At 47.1% G+C, this 19,277-nt stretch overlaps 1 protein-coding gene and 1 long non-coding RNA gene across 9 annotated transcripts in view; one reads left to right on the forward strand and one right to left on the reverse strand.

Moving 5' to 3' along the window:
* The window catches only part of ITGAL (integrin subunit alpha L), an 87,341-nt gene that overhangs the window by 8,259 nt on the left and 59,805 nt on the right, over window positions 1–19,277 (reverse strand). For all 8 annotated transcript variants that reach the window (XM_053260799.1, XM_053260796.1, XM_053260795.1 and 5 more), the window contains 10 exons: window positions 18,694–18,824; window positions 17,021–17,181; window positions 15,922–16,076; window positions 9,407–9,535; window positions 8,852–8,925; window positions 5,913–6,054; window positions 4,743–4,847; window positions 3,465–3,544; window positions 3,018–3,107; window positions 981–1,056 (listed from right to left, as the gene is read on the reverse strand). In XM_053260799.1, the coding sequence (XP_053116774.1) occupies window positions 981–1,056; window positions 3,018–3,107; window positions 3,465–3,544; window positions 4,743–4,847; window positions 5,913–6,054; window positions 8,852–8,925; window positions 9,407–9,535; window positions 15,922–16,076; window positions 17,021–17,181; window positions 18,694–18,824 (1,143 nt within the window). The remainder of the gene's footprint in view (window positions 1–980; window positions 1,057–3,017; window positions 3,108–3,464; window positions 3,545–4,742; window positions 4,848–5,912; window positions 6,055–8,851; window positions 8,926–9,406; window positions 9,536–15,921; window positions 16,077–17,020; window positions 17,182–18,693; window positions 18,825–19,277) is intronic.
* Window positions 813–8,946, forward strand: LOC128329482 (uncharacterized). The gene is made up of 2 exons (XR_008309678.1): window positions 813–1,076; window positions 8,692–8,946. It is a non-coding gene; the product is annotated as an uncharacterized LOC128329482 (long non-coding RNA).

The following is a 19,277-nucleotide window of genomic DNA, read 5'->3' on the forward strand; positions in this document are numbered from 1 at the left end:
CCTGTTGCTGAAAGCATGACTAGTAATTTTAGATCAATACTCAACACTTGCCCTTCCCTGCTAAAACTAGAATCTCTCAGATGCTGGAGACAAGCAACATGGGAAAGCTATATTTATCATGCCCTGCTTTGTAAGAGCATCTGACTGGTTGCTACCCAGAGACAGGGACGGGGCCGTAGTTCAGTGGTAGAGCATCTGCTTTGCACACAGAAGGTCCCAGGTTCAATCCCAGGACCTGCAAGGTTCAATCCCAGGAAGGCGGAGGGAGAGGACACAATTTTTGTAGCTCTCTCCTCCCTTCAGATCATGTTTTTGTGTCCAGGAATCTGTCCCTAAAGGGTGTGTGGCTCTCCCCTCCACCACCATGGCTGCAAGGAGACTGGAGCACACTTAAGTGCCAGTCTTTTTGGGTCTCCTCAGGGCTATTTCCTTTGTCCTAGCCCACTGGGGCTATTCTCACGATCAGCAAAAATCAGGCTAGGAGAGCCTAGCCCGATTTTCGCTGATCATGTAAATCACCGGGCTTGCGGGCAAGCCCAGTAGCTTACAAGCAGCTAGCCCACTTTTTTAGCCCTCCCCAAAGCCTGGGTTTGCAGAGCGAGCACTCTGCAAACCCAGGCTTTCCAATCGTGAGTAGCCGCAGTGCAGCTTCACGCCATAGCTACTCACAAGTAGACCCCCAGAGGGGAGGCGAAAAGCCACCTCCCGGCTCCAGGGGTCTTCTCAGTATGCCCTGCACACTTGTGCAGGGCATACTGGAGCTTCCAGGGGCCATGCGGCCCCACTGGCTCCGTCACGAAGCTGGCAAACGTGTGGGCAGCCGATCCGGCCGCCCAGGGCTCCCTCCCCGCGCACACTCCAAAACTGGGTCTCACTGATCATGAGACCTGGCTCACTATCTCCCAGTAAGTTTGGATTCTGAGCATCGGGAAAGGAATTCTAGAACTCTTAGTTTGTGCAGCGTGTGGGTTATCACTCACTTCGTACAGGTGTGTCACAGTCTTGTTTCCTTGGTCTAGGGAACTGAAGTCCACTCTCTGGATGGATGTATCTAAGCTGCATTGGAGAAAAAGCAGGTATGACAATGAGAGGCAAGAAGTGAGGCCAAGACAAGGCCACCCCTAATCCAAGCGGAATATTGGCCACAGATACTGATCTTGTGGCAGTGAACTGAACAGCGCCCCCTGCATCATTACTGCAACCCCTTATTCCCACTGCCTCCACAGAAGCCCCAACCACTCACAATACTAGCTAAGACGAGTGAACCAGATTTTCCCTCTTTCTCAAAGGTATGTCTGAAGAGAAAGGTTTTCAGGCATTTACAAAGGCTGGAAGAGAGGGAACAGAATGCAGATCCTCTGGGAGGGCATTCTGTTGCCTTGGGGTCATGATCATGAAAGCCCTTGTCCTTGATGCATGACAGCTGGGCTTCTCAGATGACCTTGTAAGGCCTGTAGATTCACTTGGGAGTAGGCAGTCCTTTGAATAAAGCTTTAAAGCTGAAAACTAGCACCTTGAATTGGATCTTGAAACAAACTAGTAGCCAGTGAAGCTCTTTCAGTATAGGGGTGTTATGCTCCACCCTGGCCGCTCCTGATAACAGTCTAGCTTCCATATTTTGCACTAGCTATCATTCATAGGACAGGAAGTTGCCTTATACTGAGTCAGACCATTGGTCCATCTAGCTCAGTATTATCTACACTGACTGGCAGTGGCTCTCCAAATTTTCAGAAAGGAGTCTTTCCCAGTCCTACCTGGAGATGCCAGGGAGTGAACCAGGGACCTTCTGCATGCAAGCAGATGCTCTACCACTGAATGACAGGTCCATCCCTTAAGGGGAATATCTTACATCAGAGAAGGCTCACATGTAGTCACCCTTCCAAATGCAAACCAAAGCAAAACTTGCTTAGTAAAGGGGACAATTCTCGTTTGCTACTGCAAGACTGGCAGTTCTCCTTCAGTTTCCAAATACTCTTCAAGGGCAGCCCAGCATAGAGTGTATTACAGTAATCAAAGCACCTTGTGACTGAGGCATAGGTTACAGTGGCCAGATCTGCCTTCTTTGGGAAGAGACACATCTGGCACCCTAGTCAAATTTGTGCAAAGGCACCTCTGGTCCGAATGGCTATCTGAGCATCTTGGAGAAATGCCATTTTTCTTATCATCAGACCATTTTTGAATTCTGTTTTGGGCTGAAAGTCTAAACCTCTGCTGAAAAGTGCAATGAAGGATATACTAGGCTTGTTCACACGACTGCTGGTAGGATAGGAGGAGTGCCCAGCTGGGGTAGGAGAGCCAGGTTTGCTCCTAATGGGCAGTCATGTGCTTGCAAACATTAAGGAAGGGAGGAGGAGGAGTGATCGTGTGCGAGGTGGCAGCTGGGTAGCATGCCCTACCCAGATACTGTTCCCAATATTTTCCTGAAGTAGGAGAAAAAGCTGTCCTGCCCAGCTTCTGTCTTGCACACTATCACATTCCCCTCCTCCTCCCTTAATGACTGTCGATCAGGAGTGTATCTCGCTGTCCTACCCAGGCTGGGTGCTCCTCCTACCCTGCTGCTGTTTGTGTGAACAAACCAAGTATGTGCTAAATAGAATTCTTCACCAAGAAAAGTTGGATTCTGAGACTGATGGCTTATGCACAATAAAGAAATGCCCATACATTGCTTAGGTTGCAGAATTCATTTTGTTTGTGGCACTCAAGGGGCAGGAAAAGAAGCGATACAAGGCCTTGAGCACTGGTGCTCTTACTCAGCTTTGCTCCTCTCCACTTCTGGAGTTCCACAAGGCATAGCCCAGACACTTTCAAGCCTAGCTTCTCACTCATAAGAGCGAGAAACTACACTTTAAAAAAGAAAAATACAATAAAAACTCAGATGTTTAGAAGTCTAAATTCTGCCCCCAACACCAGATGCTATGCTCACATGGCACTGGCACAGCAGAATACACATTGTCCTGGTTGAAATTCCTGGGTTCCACCCTTGCCTGTAGGGGAACCAGGGGAAAAGGTAACCTTACCTCCTGACAATGATGTTGACGGGGTACCGGACAGGAATGCTATCAGCGGCATTGTTGTCACTAAGGGATGTTATATCCTCCTCATTCTCACTGGAAGACAAATGTCAAACAAATGTCAAGAATATACAAATTACCTACTTGCCCTAGAAATGGCCCCAATTTCCATGTCTACGGCTGCTGCCACACTAGAATCTTATAGTGCTGAGGTAATGCTTTCCCACCGTTAGTTGTCAAATTAAAGCAGCAGTTCCACAGAACATTATATTATCTTGAATAGCCACCATCCTCTTCTATAAATGTCTATATCATTTACAATGGCTGTCCATTGTGCAACTCCATTTCTGCCATTTTGTGCATTTGTGCAAGAGTGTTCTCGTGCAATGGTGCATACATTCCACTAAAACGCAAAAGGAATGTTGCGCAGTATGTCAGCTAGTATATACTTACCTGCTGACATTGACCACTATCTTCACCTCATTTCCCCAGGCATTGTTGTCAAGGATGCTAAACTGGAGTTGGATCAGAGCCTGAAATGAAGGCGAGTTAGTCAGAAGTGAGGCAGCCCCCACACCTGCACTTCTCTCGCGAGCATCAAACTCTCCCCTTTTGTCCTCACAGTCCTGATCTACGTGAGATGCACACCCTGATATCAACAGCCATGTTGTTGTGGATTCTTTTTTATTTTACACGGTGCTCATGGAAGAGGGGATATGCTTGCTTTCTGATTATCCCTCTCTACAAAAGCCAATGCCATTACCTCTGCCCATCAGATTTCCACTGACTAAATCCGCCAAGGTGTCCCTTCCCCATGGTTGTTTGCAATGGTCTCCCACAACCACTCACATGTTACACATGTCTTACAGCCAGTTCTCTCTCTTCCCAAAGAATCCGCCCCCACCTCCTGCTGGTCCTGCAGATGACCCCCCCCCCGCGCTCCATTCCACCTTGTGCACAGCTTCCTTTATTTGGTTCTTTCATTATAATATATGGGCTTCACCCAGACTTCAAAGGGCTCAATGCAAATGCACTGAGGGATGAGGGAGAGCCTCAGGCTCTGCCAATAATGGGGGTGGGGGTGATGAGGGGACAGCATCCTGTCAGGAACAAGTGATTTTTTTGCTTCCCAAACAGGAGGGAGTTCCCTATCGTATGGGAATGTATATTGTCACTACAGACTTCAGTGTTGAAGTGGTGTCTGCTTTCAAAGCATAGTTTATGACCTAGACCAGTGCTTCCCAACCCCTTTAGTCTAGCAGCACTCTTTAAGAAAGATCGCAGCAGACTGCTCCCTAATCTGTCCCCCGACCATCCCCCCACCAACAATTTTTGTTTACTTAGAGCCAACTCACTTGCTCCTGTACTGGGAGGGAGCAGACTTGCCCCATAATGCACCAGGTTGGACAAGTCCCTCCCAGTGCAAACGGGAGTGAGCTGGCTCGAAAAGCGAGATGTTTAAACTCCTCTCTTTTGGAGTGGATGCCCGGATTTTGTAGCTGGCTCAAAGTGAGTCAGCGCAGCACACTGACCAGTGTCCTGGAGCTGGGAAATGCTGACCTAGATGATGATGCACACATGGCGGGAAGACAGGGTAGGAGTGGCCACCCGAACGTCAAGGCAACAGGTGAGGGACTGAGCTCTAGCTCAGACTGAGTCCTACTCAAAATGAATAGTGAATATGAAGCACTGTAAGCCCCTAACAACACACCGGTGTTACTGCATACTGACCTCTGCGTTCTCCCTGTAAACTGGGTGGCTGATATTGCACAAGAGGTCCTTGGAGTCTTGACCTTGCTGCATCCCATCACAGTTCACAATGGTTTGAGTAGTGGACTGTGAGAAGGTAAGTAGGGAAATGAACCACAGAGAAATTAATCCAGTTGCAGCTTGCCAACTGTTCCTATTCATCCCAGCACAGTTTATTTTCCAGTGGCTGTTTTTTCAATTATGTTGTATTTTCCAATTATATTGTATCATGTTTGTCACACACACGTGGGGGAGAAACCAGCATCTCCCCCACGTGTGTGTGACAAACATGATACAATATAATTACACACAAACATGATACTGGGAACCCCTTTTTCATTTCTCTGCAGTGTAAACTGCTTTGTGAATTTATACTGTGAAGCCCTATACCTATAACCGCCCTGAGCCATTTTTGGAAGGGCGGCATAGAAATCAAATAAATAAATAAATATTGATTGATATATTACAGGTGGAGTGCTGGTCTTGCAGTAGTGAGCATGAATTGTCCATTTCACTTGCAAAGTGAACAGGGTAGTCTTGGCAGAAGGCAGCTTCCTAAGTATTCTTGAATAAGTACAAATAAACAAACTTTATCTTGCAAAGTAACAGCCGGACCAGTGGTCCCTCTAATTTTTTTCATCTCTGTGCGGAATGAGTTTTATTCTGGGCAGCAGTATCAAGGCACTGTGTACGCAGATGCATTCAGAGTGGGGCCTTTCTAATTCAACATGAGCGCGATCTAAAATTAACTGAGTGGACATCAGAAAACTTGTGAGCACTTGCACGTGTGCACGCCTTAGAGGGGAACAGTGAGCCAGATCCAAATCTACAGAAATCCTGAGATCAAAGTAGAGTCTGGGTTTCTCCCTCCATCTCCCTGCATATCAGTGTGCAGTACTTTAACCAAGGGTTAGTGCCCCAGCCCAACTGGGAAGATCACAGTTTAAGGAAAAGAGATAACATAAAACCATAAGAACAGCCCTGCTGGATCAGGCCACGGCCCATCCCATCCAGCATCCTGTTTCACACAGTGGCCCACCAGATGCCTCTGAGAAGCCCTCAAGCAAGAGGTGAGGGCATGTTCTCTCTCTTGATGTTGCTGGGGGTGACAGTGGTGGTGAAAGCCTGCCCTTTTGTGGGTCGAACACATACCTTGAGCACAGAAGCTTTGCGGAAGGAAAGGCCTGGAATGTGAGGCACATGAAGGGTTACATAATATGCATTTTCTCCATTGTTCTTCAACTGCAGGCTCACATTCACCTCTTTTCCAGGCAATACAAGCAGCTCCTTAGATCTAGTTGGGGGAGAACAACTTGATTAGCAAGGTTGTATTCCTGACTTTGGGGGTGTCATTTTTTAATATACCAGACAGCAGGCCTGGTATAGCATTCAAATCTCACTTCAGCCATGAATCTGCTGAATGGCTGTGGGGCATATCTACATATAACGTTCTAAACTGGTTTAATAGGAATCTTTTTGGGCCTCTGTGCACTCACACCTATAAGGTTCTGTGCCTGCACAGAGCCTCATTCAGAATCTTCTATCTAGAGCTTTGCCTCAGAGCTTTTTTAGGCAAGGAACATCTCCTCCAACCAGTGTTCCCTCTAACAGGGATTCCCAGATGTTGTTGACCTTAACTCCCATAATTTCCAAGCAAAAACCATTGCAGTTGGGGATTCTGGGAGTTGTACTCAACAACATCTGTGAATCCCTGTTAGAGCGAACACTGCCACCAATTATAATTAGTGAAGAACCTCACTTAAGTAGGCATGGCTAGGATCCCACTCCTCAGTTGTCAACTGCCACAGCATCTGGCTTGTGAAGAATATCTCTGGGATTCGATGCTTTCTAGAGTGTTCCCTCACATTTTTCATCTTTCTTTTCTACTTTTGGTTAATCTTGTGTTGCCAAAGCTGAATTCTCAGCAGCCTCATCAATTTACAGGGATTTTGAGGAAGCCACAATAGTTATTTTAGTCTAAAACCAATATTTGAAATGTTTGGGGCTACAAGCTTTATAACCGGATGCCACAGAAGACTCTTCTTACTACTGCTTAACTCAAAATGGCTGCTGTCCTAGGTTTCAGTTCTCAGCCAGTGTTCCTCAGAACTGCTTTTCTACATGTTCCACTCATAGAACATCTTGGTTCCTATTATAATTACATGTTTGTAGTATAGATATATCATTAGGCAAGCAACTATTCCCTTAGTGCCACCCTCACCGACTGTATGGTGATCCTAACAATATCTTATGGGGCTGTTGTAAGGATTTCTGAGATACTGTGTGTTTTGAACATTCAAATGGCACCTTATAAATACTAATCTCTATATATAATTCTCTAAGGTGTACCCATGGCTAATCCCGTGTGTAGCAGCTCTTGCAAGAGTTCGCGAGCAGAAGCACCATGGTGATTGGGCAGTGGGGATTCTATATGCATAAGAACAGCCCTGCTGGATCAAGCCCAAGGCCCATCTAGTCCAGCATCCCATTTCACACACTGGCCCACCAGATGCCACTGGAAGCCACAGGCAGGAGTTCAGGGCATGCCCTCTCTCTTGCTGTTACTCTCCCACAACTGGTACCCAGAGGCACCCCGCCTCGAGGCTGGAGGTGGCCTATAGCCCTCTGACTAGTAGCCGTCAATAGACCTCTCCTCCATGAAGTTATCCAAACCCCTCTTAAAGCCATCCAGGTTGTTGGCTGTCACCACATCTCGTGTCAGAGAATTCCACAAGTTGATTATGCGTTGTGTGAAAAAGCACTTCCATTTGCTGGTCCTAGATTTCCTGGCAATCAATTTCATGGGATGACCCCTGGTTCTAGTGTTATGGGAGAGGGAGAAGAATTTCTCTCTATCCACTTTCTCCACACCATGCATGATTTTATAGACCTCTATCATGTCTCCCCGCAGTCGTCTTTTTTCTAAACTAAATAGCCCCAGGTGTTGTAGCCTAGTCTCATAAGAAAGGTGCTCTAGGCCCCTGATCATCTTGGTTGCCCTCTTCTGCACCTTTTCCAGTTCTACAACGTCCTTTTCAGATGTGGTGACCAGGATTGTACGCAGATAGGGAGGAGAAGCCTGTGATGGTTAAGGTCAATTGGAATGCAACTGTTACTGGTTGGTGGACAGGGGTCTGCGAAGAGAGAGGTTGTGAGGGAGGAAAGAGCCCCTTCAGTAGAAGGAAGCTGCCGTTGTGTGAATTAGATGAGGAAACAAGATGAACAAGATCCGTTAACTCAGGAAGGGAGAGAGAGAGAGAAGGGAGGGGAAGAAAGACAAAGAGAAACAGCAAGTGGAGGAGAGAGAAAGAGAGAGAAAGAAGGGAGAGGAAGAGAGAAAGAAGGAAGGGCGAGGGATGGGCCTGAGCCTGTCAGAGGCCTGAATGAGCGGCCATGGAGCTTATTGGCAGCAAGGAAGGGCCCAGTCAACCACTGCTGCTGTTTGGGGCTACCGAGGCCACTGGCGGAGGCAGGCAGGCAAGGGACACGCCCGGGCCTGTCAGCGGCCTGAGGAGAACAAGCAGCCATGGCAGTGGCAGCAGCAAGGAAGGGCCCAGTCAATTACTGCTGCTGCTCCTCCTGTGAGGAGGAGCAGGAGTGGGGCTCGGGTGAAGGTGGGGAGGTCTCTGGGGATAGGCACCAGCAACGCTGCAGCTGTGACCAAGAGGGGCGAGGGGGATGCAGTAAAGGGATGGAGAAGTGACCAAGACGGGTGAGGGGAATGGAAGCAACTGGATGGAGGAGGAGAAGCAGGAGTGTGACTCAGGTGAGGGTGGAGAGATCTCTGAGGTGAGGGGGCTGTGGCAGGGGGTGAGGGGAGCAATCAAGTACTAGCGTGCATATGTTCTGCACAGGATAAGCTATTTTTTTATTATTTCATTATTACTAATTTACTAATTTATTACTAATTACTAATTTTTTATTATTTCAGAAATACTGGTTCCCAGGCAGGTGTAGAATGTAGAGAGTCCCAGGTAGCCTTGAGATCCAGTGCCCAGAACTAAGACCTGCCATCCTTGTGCTGCGCTGAACTTGTTATCATATTCTGCATACAAAAATGTGACTGCCAGCATTGAGGCTGTTATACATACCCTGAACTATGGAAGACGATTTTCATGTCAGCGTTACAGACTTCATCTGTCCCACAGTTCTTCTGAAAATGAATCTAACATGTTTATGAAGAGCATCAATTAGTTAATATGGTATTTTTGTCGAACATGCTGCTTCTTTCTCCCAAGATTGCTGGACCTTACCCAGTTTCCAGGTTCACAAGGAGCCTCCAACCTCCTTGCTCTAAACACTAGATCCCACCCATTCTCCACTAAGAAATTCCAGTTCTGGCTCTTGAAGTCTACTTTCAATTCAAAAGATCTGTTTTATACTGGCAAGATAATGCTTCTTTCATGCATTTCCCAACATACAAGGACTCCAAGTTAGCTTTGTACATTTCAAAATTGTGCTTCTACTGTACATAGCAGGAACTGGTGTCAACTTTGCATATTTTACTGTGTCCACATTTCCTCCACCCTATATCTTTAGCTCCACTTCCTTCCCACAGAATCCAGGCTCAGGACCTCTTAGACTATCCTGCTCTGTTAGATTTACATTCTTTCAAGAAATCGGGATTCTTGGCTCCTGCCACTCACCGCCTGTGTAGTGTTGCTGCTTTGGGAGTTCAGAACAGGCCTAGGATTCCCGTTGTTAGGTTCATGGCCATCCTCAAGAGAGAAGTTTACAAAGACCTCGATAGGCTTGATGTAATCCTCAAGGCAGTTCTGAAAGGCAATGGAGACAGATGCCATGCAACATCAAACACCCCTGACAGTTGTCAGTTTCTACCTAAAGAGAGATCCCTGCATATTTAGCCAGCTCCACCAGCAGCTGTGCTTTTAGCAACACACAAAAGTGTCTATATATTTACTTATTTATTTAAAACATTTATACCCCGCCCCTCCAGTACATTACAGCTCAGGGTGGCTCACAACATATATAAAATAGTTACAATATAAAATCAGACTAATAAAATTAACCAAATTAAGCAAGTTAAAAAATCCAAGCTAAAACCACAATCAAAATTAGCTTTTAAATTTTCAAATTAGATTCTTTAAAAAGCTAAAAACTAAGAATTTTAAAAAGACTAAAGAACCTACCAGATATAAGCAACAGGTGAAATATTAAGAAGCCTCTTTAAAAGATGTGGTTTTAGTTGTTTTTTTAAAAAACAGAGAGGGAGCATTGTGAAGCTCTTCAGGGAGGGCATTTCAAAGTCAAGAGGCTACAACCCAAAGGGCCCTGTGTCTAGTCCCCGCCAACTGGATCTCTGTTAGTGGCAGGGTCATGGGCAGGGCTTGAGATGATGAGCGGAGGGCCCTAGCAGGTTCATACGTGCAAATGCAGTCTGAAAGGTACCCTGGCCTCAAGCCGTGTAGAGCTTTAAAGGTCAAGACCAGCACCTTGAATCTAGCCCAGAAGTGGACTGGTAACCAATGAAGCTGCCGCAAGATGGGTGTTATACTCGTGAAGCGACTTGCACCCATGATCATCCTTGCGGCAGCATTCTGAGCCAGCTGAAGCTTCCGAACCATCTTCAAGGGCACCCCCCACATAGAGTGCATTGCAGTAGTCCAATCTGGATGTTACCAAAGCATGAGTGACTGAAGTCAGGTCCAACTTCTCTAAGTAGGGTCACAGCTGGCACACCAGCTGTAGCTGGTAAAAGGCACTTCTGCACACCGCCACCACCTGTGCCTCTAAGGACAGCGTTGGGTCCAGAAGCACCCCCAAGCGGTGAACTTTGTCTTTCAGAGGGAGGGTGATCCCGTCCAAGATCAGATTTACCTCACTACCTGGATAATCAGTTTTAGCAACCCAGAGCACTTCCATCATATCTGGATAAAGTTTCAGTTTGTTGGTCCCCATCCAGTCCAGAACAGCCTCCAAACCATGGTTCAGAACATCCACTGTCTCCCTGGTGTCTGCTCACTAAAAGATAGGTAGAGCTGGGAGACACAGCTGAGAAGCTGAGCAAGCCCTTCTAAACATCTAGCCTTTTCCACTTCAAACAAACCAAGAGGGGAGTTTAGCAGGGGCTGTTTCTCTCTAAGTGGTAGGTCTTAGTCCCTCTGTCTCTGTGTGTGTTACTTGTTAGGGTTACTTGTTAGGGTTAACATATAACAGGGCTAGGAGTTCTTAGGGTTACCTAAAGGCAGTGTTACTTAGTAATGGGGGTGGAGTCAGCTAGGGCTGGGAGGGGCCCCACATTCCTTCCTTTGACTCACATCCTGTGTGACAGTTGGAAGCCTACTCTACATATGAGGTGTAGGCCCGAGAGCATAGCAAACAGAGCATAGCGGACAGGGATAGCAAACAGGACATAGGAGTTTTGCAGGAGTTTAGCGGGAAGTGTGCGGGGGAGCCTGGAACAAGTCCCCGTGATCACAAGGATCACAAGGGGCCTGGTGGAGAAGAGAACGTAAGTACATATCCCTCCCTCGTATCTCTCATATTCTTGGGAAAGGCTGTTTGGACAGTTAAATAGCTGACCATTACAGCTGAGTCCTATCCTAATAAACTATCTAATAAATGGACAATAAGCTCCCTAAATACTGTAAACAGCCAACTAAAACAGTATGAAGATAGAAGGTCAGCAGGGGAAGGGGCACTTCCCGGTGTATTGCACAGAGTGCCACATGTACGACTATTTGCCCCATGGGCAGAAGTCATGGGTGTGTGCTTGGTGCAAGGAGCTCCTGGCTCTCAGGGAACAAATCCGTTCCCTCGAGACCAAGGTGGCGGATCTGGAGAAGCTGAGGGAGACAGAGAGGCATGTGGATGAGACCTTCAGGGATGTGATAGAGGCATCCCACTCCAGGGCTGGTAGCTCCTCTGCTGTCAGGGAGAATGAAGGTCTTGGGCGAGGAGGACATTGGTCTGAGGAAGAGGGAAATGCTCCTTTAGAAGGGACCCCTTCCGTGGATGATGAGCCCATATCCTCTCGCACAGGGGATACTCCTCTGGGGGGTGGGGGCCTCCTTGTAGTTGGTGATTCGATCATTAGGGGGATAGAGAGATGGGTTTGTGACCTGCGTGTTGACCGCACGGTGACTTGCCTGCCTGGTGCAAAGGTTGCGGACATTACGCAGCTTCTAGACAGGCTCCTAGGCAGCGCTGGGGAGGAGACAGCTGTCATGGTGCACGTCGGCACCAACGATGTGGGGAAATGCAGTTGGGAGGTCCTGGAAGCCAAATTTAGGCTGATAGGTAGCATTTTGAAATCCAGGACCCCCAAGGTAGCATTCTCAGAAATGCTACCTGTTCCACGCGCAAGTACAGTGAGACAGGCAGAGCTGAGGGGTTTCAATGCGTGGATGAGACGTTGGTGCCGGGAGGAGGGCTTTAGATTTGTTAGGCACTGGGACACATTTTGGGGCAAGCAAGGCCTGTACAAAAGGGACGGGCTGCACTTGAACCAAGATGGAACCAGACTGCTGGCGCTTAAAATCAAAAAGGTTGCAGAGCAGCTTTTAAAATGACACCTGGGGAACAGCTGATGGGAGCTGGGCAGTATCCCGTTTGGCAAAAGACATCCTTTAAAGTGTGAGGCTGCAAAGAATTCAAATAAAACAGATGGGGATGGAGCAGAACTGCATAAAGAGCAGACGGGAGGCTGTGCCAGCAGGTCAAAGGAATAGCATACATCAGGGGAAAGATTCAGTCTATAGGTGCTTGTATGCCAATGCCAGAAGCCTCCGAGCCAAGATGGGTGAGCTGGAGTGCTTGGTTGCTAATGCAGAAATAGACATAGTGGGCATAACAGAAACATGGTGGAACAGTGAGAACCGGTGGGACACTGTTCTCCCTCGGTATAAACTCTATAGGAAGGACAGGGAGGGGCGCCTTGGAGGAGGGGTAGCACTGTATGTTAAAGAAGGGATAGAATCTAACAAGCTAGAAAACCTAGATGCACTGGAGTCCTCCACAGAAACCCTGTGGGTGACTATACAAGTCCGGAAAGGAATCGTGCTACTGGGGACATGCTATCGCCCTCCGGATCAAAATGCCGACAGTGACTGGGAGTTGCAGGAGGAAATCAGGGAGGCATCAAGGAGAGGCAGGGCTGTAATTATGGGTGATTTCAACTACCCACACATAGACTGGGTAAATTCACATTCAAGTCAGGACAAAGAGGTCAAATTTCTAGATACGCTAAAAGACTGTGCCTTAGAACAGTTTGTCATGGAACCGACCAGAGAGAAGGCGACCTTGGATCTAATTCTGAGTGACACCCAGGACCTGGTGCGTGATGTCAGTGTCATCGACCCTTTAGGGAACAGTGACCACAGTGCCATCAAATTCAGCATACATGCGGGGAGAGAATCACCAAGGATGTCAAACACAGACATTTTAAATTTCAAAAGAGGAAACTTCTCCAAAATGAGGAGTATGGTGAAAAGAAAGCTGAGGGGGGAAATCAGGAGAGTCACTTCGCTCCAGAGTGCATGGTGTTTACTCAAAACCACAATACTAGAAGCCCAGTTAGATTGTATACCCAGAAGGAGGAAAGGTACCACTAAGTCCAGGAGGATGCCAGCATGGCTAACGGGTACCGTCAAGGAAGCCATAAAAGGGAAGAAGACTTCCTTCCGAAATTGGAAGGCCTGTCCAAATGAAAAGAACAGAAAGGAACACAAACTCTGGCAAAAGAAATGCAAGGTGACAATAAGGGAGGCAAAAAGAGAGTTTGAGGAACATTTAGCCAAAAGTATCAAGGGGAATAACAAAAACTTCTTTTAAGTACATCAGAAGCAGGAAACCTGCCAGGGAGGCGGTTGGGCCATTAGACAATGAGGGAGTGAAAGGGATTATTAAGGAGGATATGGAGGTTGCAGAGAAACTGAATGAGTTCTTTGCGTCTGTCTTCATGGCAGAGGATACTGAGCATATACCTGTTCCTGAACCAGGCTTTTTAGGGATGGAGGCTAGAGAGCTGAGTCTGATAGAAGTGACAAGGGATGATGTTCTAAACTGTCTGGAAAAACTGAAAGCTAACAAATCACCAGGGCCGGATGGCATCCATCCAAGAGTCCTCAAAGAACTCAAATGTGAAATTGCCGACCTCCTTGCTAAAATATTTAACTTATCCCTGAAATCGGGCTCTGTACCAGAGGACTGGAGAGTAGCAAATGTAACACCGATTTTCAAAAAGGGATCCAGGGGCGATCCGGGAAATTACAGGCCGGTTAGCCTAACATCCCTTCCAGGCAAATTGATGGAAAGCATCCTCAAGGATAAAATTGTAAAGCACCTAGAAGAACAGGCCCTGCTGGGAGTGAGCCAGCATGGCTTCCGCAAAGGTAAATCTTTCCTCACCAACCTTTTGGACTTCTTTGAGAGTGTCAACAAGTATGTGGATAAAGGTGATCCAGTTGACATAGTCTACCTGGACTTCCAAAAAGCTTTTGACAAAGTTCCTCATCAAAGACTCCTGAGGAAACTTAGCTGTCATGGAATAAAGGGACAAGTACATGTGTGGATTGCTAACTGGTTGAAAGACAGAAAACAGAGGGTAGGTATAAATGGAGAGTTTTCACAATGGAGGGAAGTAAGAAGTGGGGTCCCCCAGGATCTGTACTGGGACTGGTGCTTTTTAATTTATTCATAAATGATCTAGAAGCAGGGGTAAGCAGCGATGTGGCCAAATTTGCAGATGATACCAAACTCTTCCGGGTAGTGAAATCCAAAACGGATTGTGAGCAGCTCCAAAAGGATCTCTCCAAACTGGGGGAGTGGGCGACAAAATGGCAAATAAGGTTCAATGTTAGCAAGTGTAAAGTGACGCACATTGGGACGAAAAACCCCAACTTCAAGTATATGCTGATGGGATCTGAGCTGTCGGTGACGGACCAGGAAAGGGATCTTGGGGTTGTGGTTGACAGCTCGTTGAAAGTGTCTATTCAATGTGCGGCAGCTGTGAAAAAGGCAAATTCCATGCTAGGGATCATTAGGAAGGGGATTGAAAATAAAACGGCTAACATTATAATGCCCTTATACAAAACTATGGTGCGACCACACTTGGAGTACTGCGTACAATTCTGGTCACCACATCTTAAAAAGGACATTGTTGAACTGGAGAAGGTACAGAAGAGGGCAACCAAGATGATCAGGGGCCTAGAGCACCTTTCTTACGAGGCAAGACTACAACACCTGGGGCTTTTTAGTTTAGAAAAAAGACGACTGCGGGGAGACATGATAGAGGTCTATAAAATCATGCATGGCGTGGAGAAAGTGGAGAGAGAGATTCTTTTCCCTCTCACACAACACTAGAACCAGGGGTCACTCCATGAAATTGATTGCTAGGAGGTCTAGGACCAACAAACGGAAGTACTTTTTCACACAACGCGTGATCCACTTGTGGAACTCTCTGCCACAGGATGTGGTGACGGCCAACAACCTGGATGGCTTTAAGAGGGGTTTGGATGACTTCATGGAGGAGAGGTCTATCAATGGCTACTAGTCAGAGGGCTGTGGGCCACCTCCAGCCTCAAGGGTGTGCCTCTGAGTACCAGTTGCAGGGCAGCAATGGCAGGAGAGAGGGCACACCCTCAACTCCTGCCTGTGGCTTCCAGTGGCATCTGGTGGGCCACTGTGCGAAACAGGATGCTGGACTAGATGGGCCTTGAGCCTGATCCAGCAGGGCTGTTCTTATGTTCTTATGTTCATCAGCTTACTGATGGCACCGCAGCCCACACCTACGGATGACTTCTCCCAGAGGCTTGTTAAACTGATGTTAAACTGCATGGGGAACAGAATAGACCCCTGTGGCACCCCATAGGCCAAAGGCCAGGGGGTGGAGCAGGCATCTCCCAGCACCACCGTCTGAATATGACCATCAAGTTAGGAGTGGAGCCACCATATAACTGTGCCCCCAAGTCCCAACCCAGAGAAACATCCCAGAAGGATACCATGGTTGACAGTATCGAAAGTGGCTGAAAGCTCCAGGAGAATTAACAGTCACACTCCCTCTGTCTATCCACCAGGCCTATCCATCAGGGCGACCAATGCAGTTTCCGTTCCATATCCAGGTCAGAAGCCAATTATATAAAACAGCTACCACATTTCACTCAGATACTGTTGGATGCAATGGAAATAAGCCTCCATTTACCTGGAAAAGGATATTCTCTGGAATGCACACCTCTTTCAAAGAGATTATCTCGAGGACCCCATGTGTAACCTTCTCACCATTGCGAAACACTCCTCGGTTCTTCATCTTAAATTGATCAATCTCCAAGTGGAAGGAGAGTCTGGCAGAGATAGGACCTGGAGGGAGGGAATAAGAAGGCTTACAGGTGGCCTACTGGATTCAACCAGGAAGCTTGTGTAGGAAGGGGGAGAGGTTGGGTGGGTGATAGATCAGTGGGGAAGGACTTCCTGACCTTCCGGTACAGCAGGGGAAGTCTAGATTTGAAGAGAAGGGGCTGGTTTTCACAATCATTTTGCTGCCAAAAGTCTGGGGGAGGAGGCATGTGAGAGAGAACCAGGGGAAATGGCGGCAGGAGGAGCTCACACCAGTCTGAGCTCCTCGTGACATTGGTAATCTGGGATTGGGAACTCAGGCTGGCTCAAGCCTCTTAATTAAATTCCTATTTACAGTGAGTGAGAGAGAGAGACTTGAATTGCTGGTTGCTTTTCTTTTATAGTGAAGTATTATTATTTGCAATTCTTAAAATGAAATGGGGGGAAAATAATGGGAATAAATCAGTAACTACCCTAGGGAGCAGAAGTTGTCATTAATGAGCATTTCAGAGACTATTAATCAGGAATGCTGCTGCTGCTGCTTTTCTGAACAAAAAGCAAAGCAAAACAATCAAAGGAGAAGAAGCTGAAAGGAGGAAGCTTTTAATTAAAGGCATGGTAGCCTCAGCAGTGCTTTGGCAGTTCACACTGTACAGCTGGTGCTGCAATTGTGTTTTAAAATTTGAAAAAATCACCACAACGCAAGTCTGAAAAAAGATGGGAGGACAATACAGAGAACTCTAAGTAGCAGACTATCAGCAACATCATCTGGATTATCTTCAAAGAGAGAGCAAACAAAAGATAGCAATTCCAGACTAAGCTCCCGGTGTGGAATCGACCCTGGTGCCTAGGCCCTGCCCTTGTATCGGGCCCTAAGCTACAGTCTTGGATGCTGAATGCTTTCCTGGAGAATAGGATTAGGGTCAAAGAGGAGCTCTAGATCTCCATGGCCCTCTGGCGTCCCTCACCTTGGTAGTGGTAGGTGGCCAAGGTGGTGTTGAAGCAGATACTGAGGTTGACCGACGCAGTCTTCCAGGAGCTGGCATCACCCAAACACTCCACATTTTTCACTGGGATTTCCTGGGGTTGGAACTTTACTGCCGCGGCCACTGTAATGACGGGCCTGGAGCTGTGGGCAACAGAACACAGCGATAACCTGCCATCCTTCACAGACTAAAGCTCTTTTGGCCAATGGTTAATTCATTAAGAAGAACAAAAGAAGCAGGGGTTCACACCTGTCTGGCAGTCACACCCGGTTAATTTCCTGGAAAGGGAGAGGCACTTTGCATATCTCCTCCACCCCACCATCTCTTTGGGAGGAAGACCCACTTCCCCTTTCTAAACCAGAGGTAAATGTCAACAATCTTTCCTTTATTGTGTACATTTCAGGCAGGAGCATAGTTATAATTAAACAGGAGGGGAAACAAATGTCTCGGAGTCTTAAGGGAGGGGGCCCCACTAGCAGGGCAACAGCCCACACTTCACTTTCCCACACCTTGACTCATTGGCAAGCTGTTGGCTTCTCATCTCAGCTTCCAGAAAGACAAGCCCTCTCCAGGACTTTCTGGGAGTCAGGAGTGCTCCCAGTTTTCGATAAAAACAAGGTCAGAGGTGAAGAGCTGGATCACCACTCAAGCCCCAGCTGGATATAGGGTGAGCGGGCCTTACCCAGATTTGATCCCCAGTTTCTGAATGAGGTAGGTGAGAAAATCTGGGACATAACTGATGATCAAACTCCCTGCCTCCAAACTTGGTTTTTATCTAACACATAATTGAAAATCGGGAGCATGTCTGGCTCCCATATTAGGATAGGAGGCTTCTCATACCCTAATGTCGATTGTGTGAACTCTCCTTAAAACTGACTCCAAATCACAACTCACTCATCGATATGACCAGTGGAGCCCCACCCCTTCCAGACAATGCAAAGATTCCCCCCTCCCACTTAGATTTCAATTCCTTTCCATAACTAAAGATCGCATCCCAGTGTCCTGGATCTCCTTCACCATGGCCACCAACTCTTTTTGGTAAGGCTTCCCCTCTTACAGTAAGTAAACTCAAAATTAGTCCCTGCTAACTGGCAAAAAGACACCTCTTAAGATGGCCCTTCCCTAGTAGCTACAATGAACACGTGGGAGTGATGTGGGAGCATCTCTCTCAAAGAGCTTGAGACATTTCCCAAAGGACTATCTGTGCAGACGTAGCTCCCATTAGTGTGATTGCACAGAGGGCCATGACAAAGTTCTGTCCCTCTCCAACTCCAGCACAGTGTCCCTCCAGCGACTATTGCTGGTGTCTGTTTTTATATGGTGAGCCCTTTTGGGGCAGGGAACTATTTTCTTATAAATTTGAAATGTAAACCATTTTGAGAACTTTTGTTGTTGCTGAAAGTGGTATATAAATAGATAATTAAATAATTAAATAATGATAGTTCTACTCCCTCCTTCATAATCTGCTACTCCTAAGCCACAAGACTCCATTCTACTTTTAGAGCAAGGATGGAATCCAAGAACTCTAGACCAGATGAATATTCACACAGCTCTTCCTAATATAAATTTAACTGGAGATGTGGGGGATCAAACCAGGGACCTTCTGTTTGCACACCACCACTCCCAGAGAGCCCAAGGGCTTTTCAGTCACTTACCGGAGCACCACAGCATTTCCTAGAGCTCCTACTGCAATGTCAGTTAGTTGATCTCCACTGAGATCTGTCTTTCCATAGATGGACTGTCCAAAGAACTTCAAGCCGGGAGAAACGTTTGCACCTTTAATTCTCTGTGTGAGATAAATGCTGGTAGTTTATTGCAATAGGACAGCAATGTGACCAGTAGATTCGGGGCAGACAAAAGCAAATCTTTCTTCACAAAACATGTCATTAAAGTATGGAATTCACTGCCACAAGAAGTGGTGATGGCCAAGAGCTAAAGGGAATTAGACGTATCCGTGGAATGTCAGTCTATCCACGGCTATTGGCTGTGCCTCCATGGGCAGAGGCTGTAACTCTGGATAAAAATGGCTAGGCGGTAAACAAGAGAGTAGGGCAGCTGCTGTCATGCTCGGCTTGTGGGCTTCCTGGAGTTATCTGGTTGGCCACTCTGGAAAACGGGATGCTGGTCTAGGAGGACATTTGGTCTTAGACGGAAGGGCACATCTTATATTCCTATGACTACCACAAAGTCAGTTCGTCCACTCCTCAGTCCAAGGAAAACTGAGCTTAAGCAGAGTATT

The sequence above is a fragment of the Hemicordylus capensis genome, chromosome 6 (assembly GCF_027244095.1).
Source record: "Hemicordylus capensis ecotype Gifberg chromosome 6, rHemCap1.1.pri, whole genome shotgun sequence".
NCBI classification, from domain to species: domain Eukaryota; kingdom Metazoa; phylum Chordata; class Lepidosauria; order Squamata; family Cordylidae; genus Hemicordylus; species Hemicordylus capensis.